At 43.2% G+C, this 24,004-nt stretch overlaps 1 protein-coding gene across 1 annotated transcript in view; it reads left to right on the top strand.

Moving 5' to 3' along the window:
• FREM2 (FRAS1 related extracellular matrix 2) overlaps positions 1-24,004 on the top strand; it is a 290,304-nt gene that overhangs the window by 124,440 nt on the left and 141,860 nt on the right. The window contains exons 3-4 of the mRNA XM_004388078.1: positions 10,318-10,464; positions 17,891-18,121. Coding sequence (XP_004388135.1) covers positions 10,318-10,464; positions 17,891-18,121 — 378 coding nt within the window. The remainder of the gene's footprint in view (positions 1-10,317; positions 10,465-17,890; positions 18,122-24,004) is intronic.

Here is a 24,004-nt window from a genome sequence, read left to right as displayed (position 1 = left end):
TTTTCTCTCCGTCGGCCTTCTTCTCTTTGGTGTTCCCCTGGACTAGGAGCTTCTCTGCACAGGGACCCTGGTCCAAAGGACGCGCTCTGCTCCTGGCACTGCTTTCTTGACGGTGTGAGGTCCCCCTGTCTCACTGCTCACTTCCTTGTCTTTTATATCTCAAGACATTGCCTCAGGATACAATCCAATCTTGTAGATCAGGTCCTGCCCTACTAACACAACTGCCACCCATCCTCCCTCATTAACATCACAGAGGCAGGATTTACAGCATATAGGAAAACCACACAATACCAGGAATCATGGCCCAGCCAAATGGACACACACATTTTTGGGGGATAATTCAATCCATGACAATGACTGATACAGGTGCTGATGGTGGTGCATAGTTACTAATCACTGCCCCTACCTTCTAAGAGAACCTGACCTTAAATCTGCGTAAAAAACTTGTCCAATTTCCCACTAAATTAGGTAGCATCGTTATATTAATCTTTTCTGAATATCTGTCTGTTGCTGATTTAAAGACCATACACAGCTTCCCTTTATAGCTGGATATTCAATTTCCAGTTCAGTTTCATTGCTGGACTTCATTCTGGACAGATAAATGCAATTTTAGCAAGCTAGGAAATACCAAGAATGTTCTTGTTGGTAACTAACTTTTCTACAAGAAGAAATGTATTGCCAATGCCAAATAGACACCAGAAGTTACCCTTTATCAAGCACAAGCCGAAGCTGTGATACTAGTTTTTTGATGAAGAAGTGGGCTTTGTCTTGAGAAAAATCAGACAGCCTCCTCTTTTTAGGGAGGGCTAATTGGAGGTTGTGATTCTTTGCTATTCTTAAAAAAAAAAACTATTGAGTTCCCATTGAAAAGGCAAATGAAGAAGTCTAAAGACCAGCTGGGGAAGTTCAAAAGAGGTCTTTTCATCAAAACTTTTAGCGGCTCCTTAGTGTCAGGGTTTTGAGACAAAGCATTTGGGAGTGTGGTTATCAGCTGTCAGGCACATGTTGTGTGGATTTATGACACAAGTTAAGGGCTTTCGTTTGTCTCCAGTGAGACTTTGAGAGTAGCTGCTTGTACATCATAGATAACAGAATCCATTTTAGAAGCCAGTGAATCACGCTTAAGTAAAAATGTGTATATTTGCCTGTCTTTGTAGAGCATAATCAGTTTTTTAAATTGTTTAACTTCATCTAAAATTTCACATTCATTAAGCTGTAACTATTGTTATTAAAAGTGTCAACATTTACTATACCCATATATCAATGTTTTAGAGAAGTTTACATGGTGTGTAATAAATGAATAAGGAATGGAAATGCTTTTCCATTCTTGAGATGAAATACACAGTTCAATTGTGAAAGGTCACAGTTTTAATAAAAAGAATTATAATAAGCTAGAGCTTAGTTCTTGAAATCCCTATATCAATCCCACGTAATAAGTGAGTACCTAGGATTTTACAGAGTCTGAAACTAAATAGGATTCACATGTGTTTAAATTGGAAGAGCCACGTAGTGTTTAATTCTATTTAGAGGTAAGCTTTACAGTCTTAAGTTCATTTTCTCTAGGTAAACGTCTACTTAAAAATCTCAGATTCAGAGTGGAGGCTAAGCTTCTGTAATAATTACTCTGGACAATCTTACAGTCTCACGAAGCAAAATTTTTCAGTACTATTTCTCGATTTTATTTCAGATGAAATCTCAAAGTAGCAGATATATGAAACCCTGGCAAAGTTGTTTAACCGTCACTCGAAACGGCTAATTAACTCCTAATTTGGCAACCCCATCCTTCCAGAACACCGGCATAAACCTGAAAATAGGTTTTACATATCTAAAAGTAGAGGTGAAATTAGCTATCACTAAGGCCATCCATACTACTTCAAATGAAAGTGTGGCTAACTTCCTCCATGAACAACTGCCCCCTTTGCCATAAGATTAGAAGAACTGCATGGTGACTGGCTACCATTACCGAATATTTTGATGAAAAATTTAATAGAAGAATCCTGATTGTCTTACCTGGGTTCTCTAGAGAAGCAAACCCAGTAAAGTGTATAGATATTTATATATAGAGAGAGATTTATATCAAAGAAACAGCTCACACAATTGTAGAGGCTCAAACGTCCCAAGACGGTGGATTAGGATAGAGGCTTCTCCCGATTCAGGTAGCCGCAGGGGCTGGCGAACCCAAGATCAGCAGGTTGGAAAGCAGGACTCCACTCACAGGCTGTGAAGATCATTGAATCCCAGGATTAGTAGAAAAGCTGATAGCTCAAGACCCAAGAACCAGAGGTCAGACGAACAGGAGGCAGCCGCAGGATCCAGACTGACCAAAAAGCCAGAACGTCTGCTTATATTCAGATGCAGGCCACACCCCTAAGGAAACTCCCTTTCCACTGATTGGCTACTCACAGCATATTCAATCATGGGAGCGATCCCATATAAACACTGAGAATCATAGCCCAGCCAAGTTGACACACAATTTTAACCATCGCATTGATCAAAAGGGGGGAAATGTAGAACATAATTTCAAATTCTCATGGACTCCAGACTTCCCAGAGCAACAAAGTTTGTATGAATCCCTGAAACTATTGCCCTGACATACTGTTTAAACCTTAAATCAAAAATATCCCCTGAAGTCTTCTTAAAACCAAACAATAGTTTAACTGGTAAAGAATGTCTGTCTTGAGCATTGTGCTCTTTTAAGATCTATCTATATGGGATCAAACTGATAACAGTAACTCAAAAGATTAGATAGGAACTTAGTGGGCAGTGAGTTTATGTTAATGGGGAGGAACAACTTAGAAAAGGATAGTGAGAGTGGTTGCATACTTGAAGACCGCCATCAATGTCATTACATTGTACATGCAGAAATAATTGGTGTATGTTCCACAGTGTATATTCTGAATCACAAAAAATCAAATTAAAAAAAATTGTAATGGAAGGGTTAAACAGACCTTTTGTCATCAGTAATCCCTGGAGGTGTCAACTAGATAAATATGAATTCCAATCAGGAGCAGATTAACCAATAAGCAAGGTACACATGGGTTTACTTGTGCTTACTTACTAGTCTGTAGTGCACAATGAAATCCATCCCTGATACCAGAAAATCACATTCCCAGTCAATCACTTAAAATCTTTAAATGGTGCTCAATAATAGAAGTATGCAAGACATTTTAGAAAGGGTGTCATTAAAGACCATTACAGTTTTTTTTTTTTTTTTTTTTTTTAAGATTCGGTGCTGAAAAGATACGTTGCGTTTGTATGTATGAAAAAAAAAAAAAACTCAGTGAGCCAATAGGACAGAGTAGAACTGCCCCACAGGGTTTCCAAGGAGGGCCTGGGGGATTCCAACTGCCGAGCTTTTGGTTAGCAGCCGTAGCTCTTAACCGCTCTGTCACCGGGGTTTCCATTTGTAAGTATATTGCCCGATAAATAAAACACTACTGAACTTTCAACCAAGGCGTTGCACTTTCTCATTCATTCAGTAAGCATTTTTTGAGCAGTAAGTAAAATGAATTCCTGCCGTCCTGGATCATGTGTTACAGTATGTGCATGGGGGGCAGGAGCAGAAAATGAACAAAGAAAAAAGTGCATGTATAGAGGATAAAATATACAGTGGAACGCGCCGTAGAGAAAAATCAGAAAAACGGGGTAGAGAGAGCTGGGACTTGCGTGGGGCACCTGTTTTATGCAGCGTGGCGAGGGGAGCCTGCACTGACCCAGTGTTCTTTAAACATGCAATATTTAGAAGACTGCTATTTTCTGGAATATTTCAGGAAACATTTAGAATCAAATCTTTAAAATTAGCTAAAAATTGTCAAAGTTTAGGGACCATCGAGACACTGTACGCTGAAATACCGCTTACCCTTGGAGAGACATAGAAATAAAGCATACAGAAATACAATATGAAATTCATTGTTTAAACACAAGGGTTGTGGAACAGCTCTAGGAGTTGTGAGCCACATGTCAAAAAAAAAAACATAGTATGAGGGCAGTGGTGGTTCAGTGGTAAGATTCACACCTTCCGTGTGAGAGACCCGGGTTCTATTCCCAGCTGATGCACTTCAAGCACAGCCACCACCCATCTGTCCTTGGAAGCCTGCATGTTGCTGTGATGCTGAGCAGGTTTCAGCAGAGCTTCCAGACTAAGACAGACTAGGAAGGAAGGCCTAGTGATCTACTTCTGAAAAACAGCCAGTGAAAACCCTGTGGATCACGATGGTCCCATCTGCAGCTGATCATGGGTCTGGCATAGGCAGACAGGGTTTCGTTCTATTGTGTATGGGGTCCCCACGAGCCAGGAGCCGACTTAGCGGCAGCTAACAACAAATGTGGTTTGGTTTATTTATTTAATTTTGTCTGTTTATTTGAGCCAGAAACTGTTATGTAAAAAGTAAAAAACAGGAATCATAAAGTAGCTGTTTTACTACTAAAAATCGTACTTACTCCATAAGTTTCTTCAACAGCCATTCCCTCTCCAGTCAAGGAGTATGTCTCATAACATCCCAGGCACCACCCTGGACTTTAAGACTCGAAGATGGATTTGACTAGTGCCTCTCCTGTAAGAGCTCCAGCAGCTGGTGGCAGATCCGTGCATGTTCTAGATAAATAAGTACAATGACCTGATGAGAAATATAAAGGAAGTACACACGGCAAGGTAAACCAGCATCCCAAAAGAAAGATGGGAAGAGGAGAGCCGGTAAGGCTTCCTGGGGCTGCTGCTGGTGAGCTGGGATTACACAACTGCAGGAGGAGCAGGAAGCTAAGGGGTCTGAGCCCCAGATGTAGCACTCGCCAGAGCCCCTCGAACGTTCAGAAAACAAGGAGAGTTGTGCCTGGAGTCCCTGGGTGTGCAAATGGCTAACATGCTCGTCTGCTAACTGAAAGCTTGAAGGTTAGAGTCCACCCGGAGGTACCTTGGAAGAAAGGCCTGGTGATCTGCTCTAAAAAATCTGCCACTGGAATCCTACATAACACAGTTCTACTCTGACACGCTGTCTCGTTTAGACTGTGGCCCCGGAAATGCCCAGGTTGTTCTATTCCAGCCATTCCCAGCCCACCTAACACCTCCATCCTCAGCTTCAGCACTTCCCCTTGAGGGCAGAAACCCAGGCGTTGAACCAGTTGCTAGTTGCTCTCCAGTCGACTCTGACTCACGGTGTCCTCATGTGTCAGAGCAGAACTGCGCTCCACAGTGTTTTTAACGGCTGATTTTTCAGAAGTCGATCACAGGCGTTTCTTCTGAGGTGCCTTTGGGTGTGGACTCAAATCTCCAACCTTTCAGTGAGCAGCTAAGCGCTTCACCATTTGCACCACCAGGGACTCCAGGAGGAAGTCACTGTAGATCAAATCTCAGTGGTTTCTATACACGCGAGTGTCAGTTAACACGGCACCATGCAAAGCCAGCTCTGTCCACAGAGGCACTTTTTTAGGGGAGTGTTGGGGGACCTTTAAACACAGATCCTTGTTTTTTTCCTAGTAATTTCCTACTCCTTTAAGTCATTTAGGTGTTTCTTCCTCTTATGTATTTGTTTTAGAGATAGGTATCTAGGATGTCAACTTAACGCTGAAAAATGCCATTGATTTGTAGTATTTAAATTATTTCCATAACTGCAAGAGATATGACTGAAGTTAAAGAAAAAAAAAAAAACTTCAGTTACCTCGAAGACACTTGGTTGCCTAAATGAGCTGTCACCTCCAGAATCTCTTCTCATGGTTTGATGAGCATTTCACACACTGGCAGTATGACTTCTGGTACAAGGCGGTGGACGAGGCACTGCCGAACAAGGATACTCCTTGAGAGAAAGGATAGCATCTTTTTCATCACCGTACCCCTGGCATCTGGCCCATAGTGGGTGCTCAATACATCTTTCTTGGATAAATAACAGAAGGAGAATTATTCCAGATAACACCTTAAAATTTGACTGATATTTTGCACTGTTGAAAACAGCAATGCCAACTACAAGTCAGCTGGTTCAAGTAAGGGATTTGATGCAAAAAAAATTCTCCAAATCAGCTCCCTGCCTTTACCAGATTCCAAATTCTGCACCATACTTTACCTTTTATATAACAAAATTTTAGGGATTTTTATGCCTTTTTATGCTTTATGCGCAGTGATCCTATGAAATAAAATGCTAGTTTCAATTTCAGTATGACAGAGAAATAAGAGAGAGAGTGGTTGAGATCACTAATGTGGTTTGTGGAATCTCTGGGTGGTGTAAAGAGCACGCTCAGCTGTTAACTGAAAGGTTGGAGGTTTCAGTCCACCAAGAGGCACCTCAAAAGAAAGGCGATCCACTTCCAAAACATCAGCCACTGAAAACCCTATAGCAGAGTTCTACTCTGACCCACACGGGGTCGCCACAAGTCGGAATGAATGTGCTATGCCTGTTTTCCTGTTTCGTATTTTAACGCGGCTTGTGGCCCCTGTCACAGACAGAGGCACTGAGCTTAGGTGATGTGAGGCTTTGCGGTGCCAGGGACGTCCTGGCCTCATCTGGAGAATTGCCCTTAAATTGTTAGATTTTTTTTCTCCTGTACCTTTTTATAATCCATCAAGCTCTAGTGATATACTGAGAATTTACTTTGTGCCAAGTATACGAAGTAGTATGGAAGATACCAAGAAGAGTCTGAAAAGCATTCCCTGTTGCCGCTGGAGTTTATTGCCCAATAAAGAAACAAGACAAATGCACACCGAGCAGTGTTCACAGGAAGAGGGCATGTAAGGGGCAGAGTGATCAGCAAGCCGACAGCTGCAGACGCACGCAGGTGAGAGCGCTGGCGTAGCCGCGGGAGGCTCGGAGCGGCGAGAATCCTGGCTTGATCTCCCAGGGAGCAGGTTGGAGGGCAACGGAAATAAGGTCAGAGTGAAACAGGAAATCGGGCAAAGAAGGTTCGACTTGATGTGGCAACAGCTGTAGGGAGACTGCGAAGGCGAAGGGAGATCAATGGATTGAAGGCGGGTTAATAGCTGTCTGGCGTGCGGGGGGAACGCAGCGGGATTTGAGCGTGTGTGGTGTGCCTGTTGGTAGTGGCCGGTCAGTTGATGCCGACTCATGGCGACCCCAGGTGGGCAGAGTCAAACTGCTCCGTAGGGTTTTCAAGGCTGTGACGTTTCTGAGCAGATCGCCAGGCCTGTCTTCCGCGTGGCGCGGCGGGGGAGCAAGCTACCCGCACTGCACTCGTGTTACGGGGTTGTCTCACTGAGCCTCCCAGCGGTCGCCGGCGGTGACCCGTGTCGCCCTCCTTAGACTCCCCGGAGGAGGAAACAGGTTTAGAGAAGTCACTCGCTCCCAGTGAGACAGCGTAAGCGGAGGAGCCTCCCAGCCCGTGACCGCTGCTCTCCAGAACAGCGCCCCGCGGAGGAGCCTCCCTGGGCCTGTTAGGTTCCTGAGGACAAAAGGGCGAATATATTCCCTGCTTGCACTGAGACAAAACTCGTTCTCTCTAATATATTTATCTTTTTTATTCAAAACATGAATTAAAAAATGTGAAAGCTTTAAACACACACACACACACACACACACACACACACGCACACACACTAACCAGTTGCCATTGAGTGGGTTCCAACTCACGGTGACCTCGTGTGTGTCAGAATAGGATTTTCAATGGCTGTGACCTTTCAGAAGCAAATCGTCCCGCCTTTCTTCCGAGGTACCCCTGGTGAGTTCAAACCATCAACCTTTCAGTTAGTAGGCCAGTGCTTAACTTTTGCGCTGCCCAGGAACTCTGAAAGCCCATTGATTTAAAACACCAAGTAGCCTACCCTGGTCCCATAGTGGTTAAGAGCTACGGCTGCTAACCGAAACATCGGCAGTTGGAATCGCTCCTTGGAAACCTTAGGGGGCTGTTTTACTCTGTCCTGTAGGGTCGCTGTGAGTCGGAATCGACTCCATGGCAACGGGATTGGTGGGATTTTTTTTGTTTTTAATGGAGCCCTGGTCACAATATCAGTACTAGTGAGTTTCTGTATTTTCACTTATCTCCTGAAGAGTTTTAAAGTGTTCCAACAAGCATTTGATATTTATTGTTGAATGGATGAATTAGGTTTTATTGATTTGACGTGCCGTGATGTCATCAACCCTAGATTTTCCCAGTGTGGGGTTGTTACAGAAAATACTGCAATGACTGCTTGCTTGCATATGTACTTTTGCTTCTGTTGAAGTAAAAGCCCCACAGAAGGACTTATAAAATCAAACGGTATGAACATCTTTTGGCCTCTCGCACACACTGTCTAAAAGGTTTGTGCTACTTTACAACTCAACAACAAATAAGAAAACCAATTCCCTACACAACCTCAGCAATACTGGGTATTGTCTTCATCATTAGAGTCAGTTGATAGCTCAGAGTTGCTGCAATTGTTTAAAAGTTCCAGCAAAGATGAACATTTTCACGAGTTGTTCCCTTGCTGTGTTCCCCCCATCTACTGATGTCTGCCTGGTTTCCCATCTCATTCCCTTTGCTCCAGTGTCGTGCCCTCTATGGGAACTCAGGAAGGAAGAGACTAGAATTAAAATTTTGCCTCTAGCTGTGTTTATTATTTGGGCTTTTTTTCCACCCGTTTCCAGAAAGACTTAAAAGAAACTGCTGATGCCTTTGTTTATAAGTCTCTCCTTACTCTGAAATAATTGGTGTAGATCAAAGGAAGTGGAGGGATGGGTGCAAAGCGATCAACTGATAACCATTCCACTTTTCATTTACCCACCAGAGTAGCTTTCACATTAGAGAGATCACACACAGGGTTATTTTCCCTGATAGACAGCCAGCCCGTTCTGGTGGGGAGGTGGGAGGGGAAAGCCTTATCTTCAGAGGAGAGTGGAAATCCATGTAAAGAGCTGTCTGTCTGCTCTAAGGAATGGAGTGGAGTGGAGTGGGGAAGGGAGGCAGAGAAGGGATATTTGTTTTCTCTTAAGGAGTATAGTGGGAAAGGGAGGCAGAGAAGGGATATTTGTTTTCTCTTAAGTGGTTATAATTAAAGCCTTCCACACAATTGTTCAGTGAACCAGAAAAAGGTATTTGTGAAAGTGTGTGTGTATTTTTAAGAACATCACAAATGAGCCTTTCAGCCATGTCTGCAGAAAAACCTGCTCTCCAGCGGCACCTTGTGGGAAGTGAGCCATCCTGCAACTTGGAAGCTTGGCTTTGTGATAAAATCACTTCTGGAGGAGACTGCCTGCTGCTCTCTAACTTCTCTCCTTAAAGATCAACAAACGTTGTGAAGGATTATGTCAGCTATTGTGTTTTTTGTGTAATAATCAACAAACAGTGTCATGGTTTGACTTATGTCCCCCAAAAAATGTGTATCTATTTGGCTGGGCCACGATTCCCAGAATTGTGTGGTTGGCCTCCGTTTTGTGATTGTAATTTTATGTTAAAGAGGATTAGGGTGGGATTGTAACACCACCTTTAGCCAGGTCGCATCCCTTATCCAATGTAAAGGGAGTTTCCCTGGGGAGTGGCCTGCACCACCTTTTATCTCTCAAGAGATAAAAGGAAAGGGTAGCAAGCAGAGAATGGGGGGACCTCATACTATCAAGAAAGCAGTGCCAGGAGCAGAGCGCATCCTTTGGACCGGGGTCCCTGTGCCGAGAAGCTCCTAGTCCGAGGGGACACTGATGAGAAGGCCAAGAGAGAGAGAAAGCTTTGCCCTGGAGCTGACACCCTGAATTTGGACTTTTAGCCTACTTTACTGTAAGGAAATAAATTTCTCTTTGTTAAAACCATCCACTTGTGGTATTTCTGTTGTAGCAGCACTGGATGACTAAGACAAACAGTAAGCTAGATCTCCCTGTATATTCTGGAGTTGTTGTTTATCAAACCAAGGAGCTAGAGTGACTCTGTGTGTGTGTGTGTGTGTGTGTGTGTGTGTGTGAGTGTGATTTAGGTGAAAGTTTACAGCGCAAATTAATTTCTCATTAAACGGTTAACACACAAATTGTTTCGTGACATTGGTTGCCAACCCTGCAATGTGTCAACGCTCTTCCCTTCTCCACTCCAGCTGCCCTGTTTCTGTTCATCCAGTTTTCCTGTCCCTTCCTGCTTTCCTGTTTTTGCTTTTGGGCTGCTGTGCCCATGAGTCTCATATACATGACTGAACTATGAAGCACGTCCTTCACGTGTGTGTTATCGTGGGCCCCCATAGACCTGTCTAAGCTTTGGCTGAAAGGTGAACCTCAGGAGTGACTTCAGTACTGAGTTAAAAGGTGTCCGGAGGCCAAGGCTGAGATAGATCATGCTGCGTCATCGAAGTATTGTGTGGAATTTTTAAAGTCGCTTATCCAAGAAAGCACTAATCTGGGGCTTTCAATTTTTGTTTTCCAGGTGGAAACAGGTTAACCAACCAACATTTTCATCTAAATTGGGCGTGGATCTCCTTTGAAAAGGAATATTACCTGATCAACGAGGACTCCAAATTTCTAGATGTCGTTCTTAAACGGAGAGGTTACTTGGGAGAAACTTCATTTATAAGTAAGTTTAATTTTCACTTCTGTCTCAAAATCCCATTTTCTAACAAAGAGCCATCATTTTTCTACAGTGATTAAATATCAAGTTTCCTTTAATAATCAAGTGTTAAAGCTCAGGAGGATGTTGACATTTAAAGCTACAGACACCTGCCAGTAGATTTGTGTCAGGGTTAATCCCTGCCCTTCACGGCACCAGGCACTGCCCTTGGTGCCGAGGCCTTCAGTCACATGACACCTTCATGTTTCCATAAAAAAACAAAACCAGCTGCCATTCAGGGCATTGAACTCATGGCGATTCCACGTGTGCAGGGTAGAACTGCTCCATATGGTTTTCAAGGCTGTGACCTTTCCAAAGCAGATCACCAGGCCTGTCGTCTGAGGCACCTCTCGGCCAGTAGTCAAACTCTTAACCATTTGCACTGCCCAGGGACTCCATAGAAAACAAAGGCAGAAAAACTCAGAAACGCATAACCAAAATACATACCTCTTCAAACCTCTACCTAGAAGTGGCTCTTCTCTGATATTAAATAACTTTACAAAATTGGAAGTAATCACTCATAAGTGAAAAGATAAAAAAGAAATGTTACTAAATCTTAGAACAGGCTTAGACAATTCTGAAATTAATCCTCAACATAGAAGTCTGCTGAAACATCAGTGTACAACGTTATGTGAAGACTACTCTAATAAAAAATAAAAACTATTCAGTAACTTATTAAGTACTTAAATGTAGTTTACTATTTGTAGCATTTGAATTCTCTAGTATGTCACTAAACTTTCCAGGAACCCCAGTGCACTAAATAAAAGATGTGTGTTGTGACTTCTCTTTGTAACCAAAAGTAAGGGGCTAAATACTGACCATTTTCTGCTGCCTTACCTTTTTAGAATAAGCTGAGACTCAAAAGCAAACTTGAATAAAACGTTTTTCAACCCCAATTCAAGTTCACATCCAATTTTCTGTAACCATAAAACATAAAAAAGTAGGTATATTTGTAATTTTAATCAGTAATATAATTGCACAGATTTTATTATATGTTGATAAAAAATGATAGCACCCCGAGCCATTATACTGTTTTTGGTACCATATGTTTTATTGCCATCTAGGCAAAGAGCTTTCATTGAGGGAGTTTATCAACTAAGCCAGAAGTCTAGGAAAATCTTGACAAAATAAAAAGTTGGCAACCATGTGTCGGTCTCCAAAGTTATTATTCTTAAATTTTATTAGTCCATGAAATTTAAATGCCTTCAACAGTAGATCCCTACCAACATACCACACGCACACACACACACACACACACACACACACTCACATACATACATAGACTCACCTACAGCCTACACACATACTTACATACATACACACACTCACACACCCTCACATCTCTGCCGCAACCCTCCCTACCCCATGATCTCCCCTGACCTGTTTGGATTCTAGATATCGAATACCTCCTATTTTAAAAATACTTGGTTGTTTTTCGACTTTAGAGAGTGGCTGTCCACTGTGCAGTGATGGCTCCCTGCGGCCAGGCCAGCTCACCTTCCTTCCGTATTTACAGGTGCCTCTGTGCAGGATGGAAACCCTGGTGGCACAGTGGTTAAGTGCTATGGCTGCTCACCAAAAGGTCGGCAGTTCGAATCCACCAGGTGCTCCTTGGAAACTCCGTGGGGCAGTTCTACCCTGTCCTCTAGGGCCGCTGTGAGTCGGAATCGACTTGATGGCGGCGGGTTTGGTTTTTTGGTTTTCTGTGTAGGCCGTCACTTCCCTCTCTTCAGAACGCTCACACTGCTCTCTCCTTGGGGCTTGTGGAGTCCCTGGGTGGGGCAAATGGTTAACATGCTCAGCTGCTAACCGAAAGGTTGGAGGTTCAAGCCCGCCCAGAGGCACCTCACAAGAAAGGTTTGACCAGCTGCTTCCGAAAACTCAATCAGTGAGAACCCTCTGGATCTCAGGAGGTCGGTCACCATGAGTCATATGGACTCCGCATGACGGCAGCTGGCGTTCACTTACTGTCAGTGAGAGGCTGGTCTTAGCTGCGCCACTGGGTGCTGGAAACTGTAGTGAAGAAGTAGCAGGAAAGCCATCAATGACAAACACAGCTCCTTAACGGTCTTTAAGGATGCTTCTGTCTGTGTTTTACCTGAAATCCCACTCTTAGTTTAATTATTCAGTTTTAGCTAGCCCACGGATAGCATTGAGAAAGGTAGTACTGCATAATATTTTGTAAATTATGTTTTCCAATTTTCTTCTCCATTGCCTTTTTTTTTTAGCTGAATGCTAAAGTGTCAAATAAAAGCTTTTTCTCCTGAAGTTATTTTTTCAATGAACTATTACTTCCTATGAATACGGAGATCAGCACCAACAATTCTACAAAGGCTCTGTAGCTCTTCTTGTTAACCTCACCTGGTTACTGAGTAACCTGGGATGACAGAGGGGTGGAAAGAAGGCTGTGGGTGGCCCCCAGCTGTCAGTCCTTGACGACAGTAATAGAACTCGCACTAGGACCTGGAATGGACGCCAGATGACAGTGAATCACAGCCTCGTGGAGGTTCTACAGTTAATATGGTTCATGTTCCAGCCTCCACTTTCCCTGGTGGACTTTTACGATTAGATAGATTCCATATGGCTAAAGACAGAATACTAGTTACCTTCAGGAGCACACTTAGAAAATTATGAACTGCATATCATTTGTATATATAGTTTAATAGAGATGATTATTCATTTTATAACCTTGGTAACATATTAATAAATATGCGTGCATTTCACAAAAGTATTTGAATCTCAAAGATCTTTTTGCTACCCATTATTGAACATTTACTAAAGATAAGATACTTCATTAAGTACTTTCCATCTATTACCTCTTTTATTCCTTACTCGACCAGTGTTTTCCTGAGTGCCTGTTATGTGCCAGGCAGTTGTTAGGTAGTGGACAATGAAGTGATAATGATGACCGCCAACATTTATTGAGTTCTTATTATGTGCAAGACCGAGTTCTAAACACCTGCAGAAACAACCCTATGAGAAGAGAGGAAACAGAGAGGTTAAGTAAGATGTCCAAAGTCACACAGCTAGTAAGGGGTGGAGCTGAGATTTGACTGCAGGGCTCACACCACTCTGAACCACTATACTATTTAAAAAAAAAAAAAAAAAGAAGCCTGTTGCCGTCGAGTCGATCCCAACTCATAGCAACCCTATGGGACAGAGTAGAACTGTCCCATAGGGTTTCCAAGGAGCACCTGGTAGATTCAAACTGCCAACCTTTTGGTTAGCAGCCAAATGTTTAACCACTGTGCCACCAGGGTCCCAAAAAGTGCTTTTTAAATCCTTGGCAGCTGAGAAAAAGTTAGTAACTTGCCTACAATCCCATATCTATTATGTGGCTGACGTGAGATATAACTACTCTCTCATTCCAAAAGAACCTTGCTTAACCTCTATTATGTTTTTTTTTTCATGCCAGAAAAGAAACTACAATTTTAATTTCACTTAATAATCAAAGTAGTGTGTTTAATTATTAATTCTCTTGGGGAAAAAAGCATAAATTTAAATTCCATATGTAAGCTTTTCAGTTTTCTAATTTTTTTTTTTTTTTGCTGATTCTAATAATATTATTCATAGTAGTATCTGTGGTTTGGCAGCTGAATATGTGTATCTACAAGTTTGTGCGTATTTTGAATATCAAGTGTACTTGACTGTTTCATCTACCACATTAGATTATAGTGTGGAATGATCTGTCTTTTTCACACTCTATACACCGTTTGAGCATCCTTTATTAAAATGGAGCAACTATAACAAAGTCCTTGTGGCAGTCTGAGTTCTTTGATATAAGCCCTGACTTCAAGAGTCTACCTGCCTTCAGACTGTCATTCACGTAGGGTTTACCTGAGCATCTTTCTAAAATGCTGATTTTGATTAACAAGGTCTGCGTTGAGGCTTCAAATTCTACATTTTCCTCTCAATGCATCTCATGCACAGCCACCACCTGTCTGTCAGTGGAGGCTTATGTCTTCAGGTGGGTTCTCTAGAGAAGCAAAAACAGTGAAGCGTATATATATAGAGAGAGAGAAAGAGATTTATCTCAAGAAAATGGCTCACGTGGTTGTAGAGCCTGGCAAGTCCAAAGTCCATGGGTCAGGCTGGAGGCGTCTCCTGACTCACGTAGCTGCAGTGGCTGATGAACCCAAGATCACCAGCTCAGACAGCAGGCCTCTGGTTCACAGGCTGCAGAGGCCAACGAAGCCGAAGATCGGCAGGCAGTACAGAAGGCCGCTGGCTCAGTGCCAAGAACCAGAGGTCAGATGATGACGAGCCAGATGCAGGATCCAGAGTGAGCAAAAGCCAGCAAGCTTTGCCAGAATGTCCATATGTATATGACGCAGTCCACACCCCCGAGGAAACTCCACTTACAACTGATTGGCTGATCACATCAGATCACATCATGGAGGTGATTACATTATATCACCAAATGGAGGATAACAACATCATTATATAACTGTCAAATTACATCACTGCACCGTTATGTAACTGTCAAAATACATCTTTACATAACTGCCAAACCACTGAGAATCATGGCCCAGCCAAGTTAACACACAAGCTTAACTAGCAAAGTTTGGGTGTTGCTATGATGATGAGCAGGTTTCAGTGGGACTTCCAGACTACCACGAACTAGGAAGAAAGAACTGGCGATGTTCTGAAAATCAGCCAGTGAAAACCCAATGGATCACAATGGTCCGGTCTGTAACCAGTCAGGGTGATGGCAGGACTGGGCAGCATATTGTTGCATTGTGCATGGGGTCATCGTGGAGTCAGGGCTGACTTGACAGCAGCAAACAACAATTAAAAACAAAAATCTCCTAGATGTTGCTGATGCTGCTGGTACCCGGCCCGCAATTTGAATAACAAGGTAGACTAGGAATGCATTCAGTGCCGGTACATTACAAAAAAGGAATCTTTATTGTTGACCCAGAGCAAATTAGCATTCCATCTTTGTCTTATGTCACCTTTGAAAAAAGATCACATGTCCTTCTTAGATTTACCTCATGTTCAAGAGGTGTATCAACAGCTTAAGACAACAATCTTTTTTCACAAAATAAAAAGCCCATTCCTCTTGGCTTCATAGGTCAAAGACATTGTCTATTTATAGATAGTAAATCTCTTATAAAATCCACCAGAAAAATTATTTTTAACAGCAACAATCTGGAATTTGGGATTGGAACCTTTTTCAGCGTGTTGGATGACTACTTGGAACTAGTGGACATTCCTTGTATTGTACTGATTCCGTTTTTTATTTTTTAACAGCCTTTTGAATACCCAAGTAACTAACGCATTGTTGATGAAAGCAAAGCAAAATAAAACAAGAAGGTGAGCAGTAGCTAGGAGAGTCAGACCTGAGCAGGTTCTTTTGCTGGCTCTGACGCTGGCGTGTGTTGTGGGAACCTCAGAGAGAATCAGTCCGCCATCGTCATGCTGGCAGTGGGTTGAGTGGCTCCGAGAGGTGCTGACACACTCTGAGGGCGCAGGAGCCAGACAGCTGTTGGCATGCAGGAGACAGGCAGCGCTGTAATTTCTGCCTCTGCGCCCTCTTTTCACTCCCCGCCATTAAATTAATTACGGTTTACCTGCTACTGAAAAAAAGTACAATGCAGTATTTGTATGTCAGTTATTTTTTCTGAGATTCCTAAGACAGAAATATTTTTAATGAAAAATTTTTCATCTTTATTTTAAGATTAGACTAACAGTCAATGTAATCCGATGAAGAAAGAAATAATTCAATTTAACCTTGTGTGAGCACTAGGAGGGAAGCATTTTGACTGTTCTGTCCACTCAGTATACATCTGTGGGTGATTGGGTCTGATCTGGTCCAGGCTCATTTCTACTTTGAGGCTAACAAAAGGAATTTTACAAAAAGAGATAAATTTTTTCAATTAAATGAGAAATGTTACAGAGCATTTATTTTCAGACTTTATTTTAGTCACTAGACTTTATTTTTCCCTCTTTTAAAATCTGTCTTTCCTGCCAATTTCTCTGAAGACATCAATGTTCAAAGAAATATGTTTGGAAATTATTTTCCATTAACTTGCCTCGCTGAGAAGTCCAAGAGATTCAGATTCAGCACTTAAGGATATAAGTATTAGTATGACTGCCCTTTTATAATATTTTTTCCCTTGTATTGAATTTGATGGCTCTTACTCACTGCTATTTATGTAATCTAGTCTGTGGTTTGCCTGCTCGGCACAGTGGTGATGAAGATCCTCCAGCAACACAGTTAGAAATTCCGACCAGCTCTCACCCTCCCAGTCGCTGAAACTGACCTTGCGTGACCCGCCAGAGCAGGACGGACACACGCTGACAATAACCACGTGCGTTAGAGCTCCGATTCCGTTCAGATGGTTTCATGGCATTCCGAGGTGTTCCACAGAGAACAAGCTGTCAAAGGCTGTGTTGACAAACACTGAATTTGATTGTCTTAAGCGTTGAGGGAATATTCAACTTTTTATTACTATCCGTGGCCATTGGTGACTTAGATGGTCAAAGAATTCTTTGACTCACAGAGTCTCTCGTTGGCCTGTATTTCCTCGTTAGAGAATTTTCCTTATCATTTTATAACATGCAGCACCATATGCAAAAGTAAATGAGAAGCATTTTAAGATTGTATGAACTTGTAAGAGTAAGAATTTTGTGAAACCTAAATATACATTTAAACGGTCTTGTTTTACAGGAAGTCCTAACACAAGTTAACCAGTACCAGTTGCCTTTGAGTCAACTCCAACTCGTGGCGACCCCATGTATATCAGAGTAGAACTGTGCTCCATAAGGTTTTCCAGGGTTGATTTTTCAGAAGAAAATTGCCAGGCCTTTCTTTCGAGGCACCTCTGGGTAGACTCGAACCTCTAACCTTTTGTTATCAGCCAAGCGCGTTAACCATTTGCACCACCCAGGGACTCCTAACAAGTTTAAAAAAAAAAACCAGTGGCGTCGACTCGTGGCTCAAGGAATACATACCAAAACCATAAGTGGGGCAATGGTAGAGCGAATGACGAACTCCACAGCACCTGTGGCAGCGCGCTCTCGTCAGAGCCCCCAGGGAATCAGGACAGGGTCTATTTTGCTCTGCAGGATAAACCAAAAAAAAAAAAAAAAAGGTTGTTGTCGAGTCGACTCCAACTCATGGTAACCCCGTGGATTACAAAGTAAAACTGTTCCACAGGGTTTTCTTGGCTGTAATCTCTACAGAAGCAGATTGCCAGGCCTTTCTTCCTTGGTGCTGGTGGGTGGATTCCAAGCACCGACCTTTAGGTTAGCAGTTGAGTGCAAACCATCTGCACCCCCAGGGACTTTTCTCTGCAGGATACAATGACACCAAAGGCTCATAACAGGGAGAGCCTTCAGAATCCCACTGGAAATGAGACTAAAAACAATGTATTATTTTTCTGTGAAGGTATTGGCACCAGAGATGGGACTGCAGAAAAAGACAAAGACTTCAAGGGCAAAGCTCAGAAACAAGTGCAGTTCAACCCGGGCCAGACCAGGGCCACATGGAGAGTGCGGGTGGTGAGCGACGGCCAGCATGAGCACTCAGAGACCTTCCATGTGGTGCTCTCGGAGCCCGTGCTGGCCGCACTGGAGTTCCCCGCAGTGACCACGGTGGAGATCGTTGACCCCGGAGATGGTAAGAACTGTCCTTGACTTTTCTATGTTGTTGCTGTTGGGTTTTTGTGACAAAATACCTTCTAGAGGAAGTTTTAAATTCAATGTTTGAACTTTCTATGAAGAAGAAGGAACATAACAAACACATTGCCCTTGAGTCTGTTCTGACTCAGGGTGACTCCATGTGACAGAGTAGAACTGTGTCCCATAGGGTTTTCTTAACTGTAATCTTTATGGATGCAGATGGCCTGGTCTTTCTTCCAGGGTGTCACTGGGTGGGTTTGAACACCAAGCTTTAGTTTAGCCTTCCTAATTAATAGTTCAACATTATCAGCTATGCTGACAGGAAGAGAAAACCCAAGAGTTAATTAAGGGAAGCTGTATTTTTTCAGGTAAATGAACTACATGTCGGATTTTCAGCAGGTTCTTTTCATTATAAGTCTATCCTTTAGAACCACTGTTGTTCATGTCATTTTAAAAAAATTAATTCATTATTTTAAAAACAAATGGTTTAAAAATTACACAATTTTTGGATTAATTTGTTCCCCCTATTACATTTTATAATTCAACTTTCCTACATATATTCACCAGCCAAAATGTTTCATTTGGCCATATGTCTACATTTGCTACATAATAGCCACCCCCCAACCCCGCCCCCTCAGTGAGCACCTTGTCTTGAATCAAGTCTCTTAATTTCGATTAGATTAAGTAGTTTTGTCAACACACACCTTGGGTGATGTTGGTGAAAGTAAACCTTACTGCTTTTGTGTGTAATTTGACCTTTCCCTCCTACCGCCATAGTTCTACAGCCCTGGCTTGTCTCAGTGTAGCAGGAGGGAAAAAAAAGTGATGGGTTTTTCTGAGTGCTGGCATTTATACAAACCTTGTAGAGGCTCTTCTAAAGCTGAAATGCTGTCAGGGAGCCAGACACGGTTTTCTTTTAAACTGCCAGCCTACTTTATTTTGTCCATCAGAGAACTCTTAAACTTTCTGCAAAGATACAATCTATTGAGTACATGAAGTGGAGCCTCAGGTGCAAATCCCTGGGTTAGGAGACTGAGTGTAATTAAAGACAGAGACGAAAACTAGCGCCCCGTCTTCCTGTGTGTAACTAACATCTCTGCTTTTAGTGAAACGTGAAGTTTAATTATGTTTATGATTTACAGGAAAGAACAGTTAGCGTTTAATTACATTTAATTTTATATGCATTATCAAGGGATAAATAATTAAACTTTCTTCTAGCCCCGAGTTTTAGGTAAGTGCTTGCATAGTAAGGCTTTTCTCTGTTGGACAAGCCCCTGACAGCTTGAACAGACGTTGTAAACTGGTCCATTAAAATTCCTCTGAAGTTTTTTCTTGATGTTCCACTTGCCAGTTGGCATGTCATACTTTACCTTAAGGAATAAGGCACTTAAACTCATTTGTGCCTTTCTATTTATAAGCCCAGAGTGACACTGTGTGCCCGTAATGTATCTGAGCAGTGGAATACTACAAAACAAAACACACGTACACCCTTATATAATCCAGTCTCAATGTAAGCTATCTTACAACCAGATAAAGCTTTGCCATGGTTTCATTTCATGTAATGATCATCTAAGTTTTCTCAGAATTTTCTAGATGTAGTTCAGCCCTATCCAGTCCAGGTCATTACCATCCCCATGATAACTGACAGGTATTCTGTAATGCCTGGCATGTTCCGTGTTGTGTTCAAGATTGTAAGGTTTGGGTTTCCATTTCCCAACTCTACCACTTCTAGCTGTATTACCTTGATTAAATTGAATAGCATTTATTGAGATTGTTTCCTAAAGGACAATCAAATATTACTATTTTCTAATACTGTAAATCTAATAGTAGATTTCATTTTAAGAGATTCAGTAATCCTTTGTTCTTTCCACAAAGGGTCAATTTCCCATTTCAAAATTTTGATTGTTTTTTCTATACTGTCGCCCTGCTCCTCACTGTCAGTTTATTTGCTATGGGAACCATTATGCCTATAAGCTGTCCTTCTGCATATACATTCTAATATATGTTACGAGATTTTTACATACATTAAAAATTTGTCACGCTCACACTCGTTCTTAGGTACAGCACTATGTATTAGGAATGTAACTATAGTAGGATATCGTAGCTTTTATTAAAGAACAGACAGTCTGATGGGAAAGAGCCCCATAAATAAGCGAATACGGCACAACGTGATGTGGAGCCACAGAGTAAGACCACAGCGTTGTGGGAGCAAGAGGAGGGGATACCAACTCTGCTTTATTCTAGGCTAGGATGCAATCTACCGAAAATGGCAGCTATGGCAAAAAGCGCTGAAATTGCGCCCCTAGGCGTGTAGCAAGGGTAACGAGCACCCAGGGGCAATCTCTAAGTTGCACCCCTGCCCCCCAGTTTCAAGGTGAGTAGACGTTGATAGCAGCGATGCGTCAGCAGAAACACTTTCCCCCCTCTTGTCCGGCTGCCTCAGTCAGGCGCCTTTCCTGTTGTGGCACCTCGGAATGTCATTCCGTGCCTCGTCTGGTGCTCCCTTGGACTTGTGCCCTGGGGGCACGTGCCCTCCTCTGCCCTTCACCCCGCACCCATGTCTCTGCGTCTACGGTGCTTGAGGAAGGAGGTTGGGCCGCACTGGGTTAATAGAAGCTGCTCAGTGGCGACCTCCTTCAAGTACTATACCTGCCACGCCTTAGATGTGCCTCGGGCCTGGGAACTCCTTTCACTAGTCAGTTTACATAAACACACCCGTGTGTGTTTTCTCCCGACGTTGCTTACCCATAGTGGCCCTGACAGTGATGAAATGTATGGAGCACTTACCACGTGCCAGGCAGTGTGCTTAGCACCTCACATAGGCTGTTTCCTTCACTTCCTTTCCCTCACTACCTTCTAGACACATGGACCATTGTGGGCATTTTACTTGATGTTTATAGGGTGTTCTCCGTGCCACATGGAGCTAGTCTTAGAACACTGGCTCCCAAATTTGATGACCAAAAAAAGTCACAACACTTTTTTAATGTTTATGTTATTTTTTTAGCATAAACTCTCTAGCTCTCGCCTTCTCTCGCGCGCGCTACACACACACGTGCGCGCGTATATCCAGGGTTCTCCTATTTCATAATTATACTCTTAAAATCCTACCCTGTTTATTTTTCAAAACTTGCATAGTTGTGATTTAGGTAAGGCTTTTAAATGACTCTTCAGCACATCAGCATGTACATCCATTGGAAAGATAGCGCATACACTTACACGCTTATTTATTCAGTCTAAGGCAGCGCTCAGTGCCCAGGGGATGCTTCCTCCTTCCTCCCATCCTCTGATGTTTGCCGCCCTGGTTGGGAATCGTGGCTCCATAAGCAACAGACTTAAGCACCCCGTAAAGAGTGTGCGCATTTACGCAGCACGTGTTTATTGACCACCTGCCACGGTCCAGTGCCCTTTCCCACAGCCCCTGTGCGGGAGCCCAGCCCACCTCGAGTGACAACACCCGCGAGATGGTGGTGCCAGCGGCGGAAGGCTCCGGCTCAGCAGTCCGTCCAGACTGGTCGGGCGCGGCCGTGCGCAGCGTGGAGCTCTGTCTCCTGGGCACGCAGGCAGAGCTAGCAGCAGTGCCATCAGGGAGGGACCGCCAGGTGCAGTCGCCTATCAGAATGCACTTGGCAAGGCCATACTTTTGTTCAGAGCAGAAATGTTTTGTTGTATGGAGCACAGAAGAGGGAAGAGACAGCTCCCTCTGTTACGGGTATGACTACCTTCCTGGACAAATGGGTTTGCTCACGTAGTGAGTGAATACATAAATTCAATTTATTCATAAATTGAGATATAAAGAAACAAATTAGAATAAGAAGAGAACAGACAGCTCAGCAGAAGTGTCAACCTCTCTTTGTCATGCCTCCCACACCGCCAGATGTGTGTGGCCCACAGGTTTGCGCCCGAAGAAAGCCAGCTGTCTGTTCTCATGACCTGTCCCTCGCTCCTCTGTCCTTCTCCCTCCCGTTTCTGTCGTCCCTTGTCTCAGCGTCAGCGCACCTCTGCCTTGCTCCTGCTCTCCTTTTCCTCTGCACATAGAAAGTTCCTGTCAGGAAAGGTTTTCAAGTTCACTGTAGCTCATCTTCTGGACGAGGAGCCTGAGAAAGAGCCTCCCGTTAGTCTCTGCTGAAGTCCAACACTTGTGGGCTGTTTGGTTTGCTTGTTTTCTTTAGCGCTGGCAGAAATGGTGTGCTCCCGCCATCGGACTGTAACAGCGTCTGCCTTTAAAGGGCCTGTGCAGCTCGGCTGGGTGGCCACCACGCAGCAGAAGCAGGTTTTCACGAGAGACAAGCAGGGTGGGGGAATTTCAGGTCACAGCTCCTCCTCCTGCCCTTTTGTCTATCCTCCCGCGAAAGTCCAAAACAGTAAGGATTATTTCATAGGTCAAGGGTACGATAGTATTCATAATGGCAACCTGTACCACCTCTGAGTAGCTGCTGTGATCCAGACACAGTACTGGGAGCTTTGCCAACCTTATCTCATTTAAACTGCATGGGGGTTGTTGTTGCTGCTGCTGTCCAGCCGATTCCGACTCAGGGCAACCCCGTGTGTTACAGAGTAAAACGCCTCCATAGGGTTTTCTTGGCTGTAAGCCTTACAGAAGCAGATCACCAGGCCTTTTCTTTTGCGGTACCCGTGGGTGGGTTAGCAGCCCAGCTCAAGCCGTTTGCACCAGCTCGGGACCTTAACTGCACGGCTCCAGCTCTGCAATTTGTATGTCATTTTGCAAGTGAAGATATGAAACTCAAAGAACGTGCTTCCCCAAAGTCCTCTAGCTGATCAATGCCAGAGCCCGATTTTTTTTTTAACCCAGAGCTCTTCCCTTTCCCCTGAGTTATGCAGTCTTTTATCACTTCCCATGACTGGAAAAGAAATATCGAAAATCAAAATTAATCAGTGTATTTGCTACAGCAACATTGTTTCACCTATTCTTGTTTATCAAAGCACACACATAAACAAAAGAAAGAACGCTTCCTTGTCTTCTTTTTTTATTATCTTTTCTTTATCCATCAGGCCTCAAATATACTAGTATAGGTGAATAAAACCAAGTTTTCTAGGAACGTCATCAAGACTGCTTGAGCCCTCGTGTGATGAATCTGTATGTTCAACAAATGTTACTGAGCACCTGCTCTGTGCCAGGCTTTCTGCTATGAGCTAAAGAGGCAGGTGCTAGATGAAGAAGTCATGCTAACCCTGAAGGTTCCCGTGACTTGCTGACCGCATCCCAACAAACTGCTATAAGGGACAATACAGAGTGCCATGCGCTGCAGGAAGGGAGTTCTCAGTGCCCGTAGGTCGAGTGTCTCCCAGTCTTGACGGAGAAGGCAAAGTTTCTAGGAGGAAGATCCTCAACTTTCTGTTTATTACAGCATTTTCCTCACTCTTGGAAGCATATAAACCAAAAACCAAACCCATTGCCATCAAGTCGATTCTGAGTCTTAGCGACCCTATAGGACAGAGTAGAGCTGCCCCATAGAGTTTCCAAAGGGCGCCTGGTGAATTTGAAGTGCCGACCTTTTGGTTAGCAACCATAGCACTTAATCACTATGCCACCAGCATTTCCTAGAAGCATATAGATATTACTTAATATTAACCATTTTCATTGCTGTTACTGGGAAAACGTAAAAGCTGTAAGTTCTTATTTTATGTAAGAATCCCATTTTTTTCCTTTGAGTAATTTCTAACCAGAATAAATTGAGTTTTATGTACATTTTTTGAGAGAACACAACCTCAGAGAGGTATTTGAGTATGGCTACTTAGTATAGATATCTAACACCAAAAACCAAACCCGTTGCCAGCAAGTCAATTCCGACTCATAGCGACCCTATAGGACAGAGTAGAACTGCCCCATAGGGTTTCCAAGGAGTGGCTGGTGGATTCCAAC

The sequence above is a fragment of the Trichechus manatus genome, unplaced genomic scaffold (assembly GCF_000243295.1).
Source record: "Trichechus manatus latirostris isolate Lorelei unplaced genomic scaffold, TriManLat1.0 scaffold00205, whole genome shotgun sequence".
NCBI classification, from domain to species: domain Eukaryota; kingdom Metazoa; phylum Chordata; class Mammalia; order Sirenia; family Trichechidae; genus Trichechus; species Trichechus manatus.
This window is presented reverse-complemented; position numbering and strand designations above follow the sequence as displayed.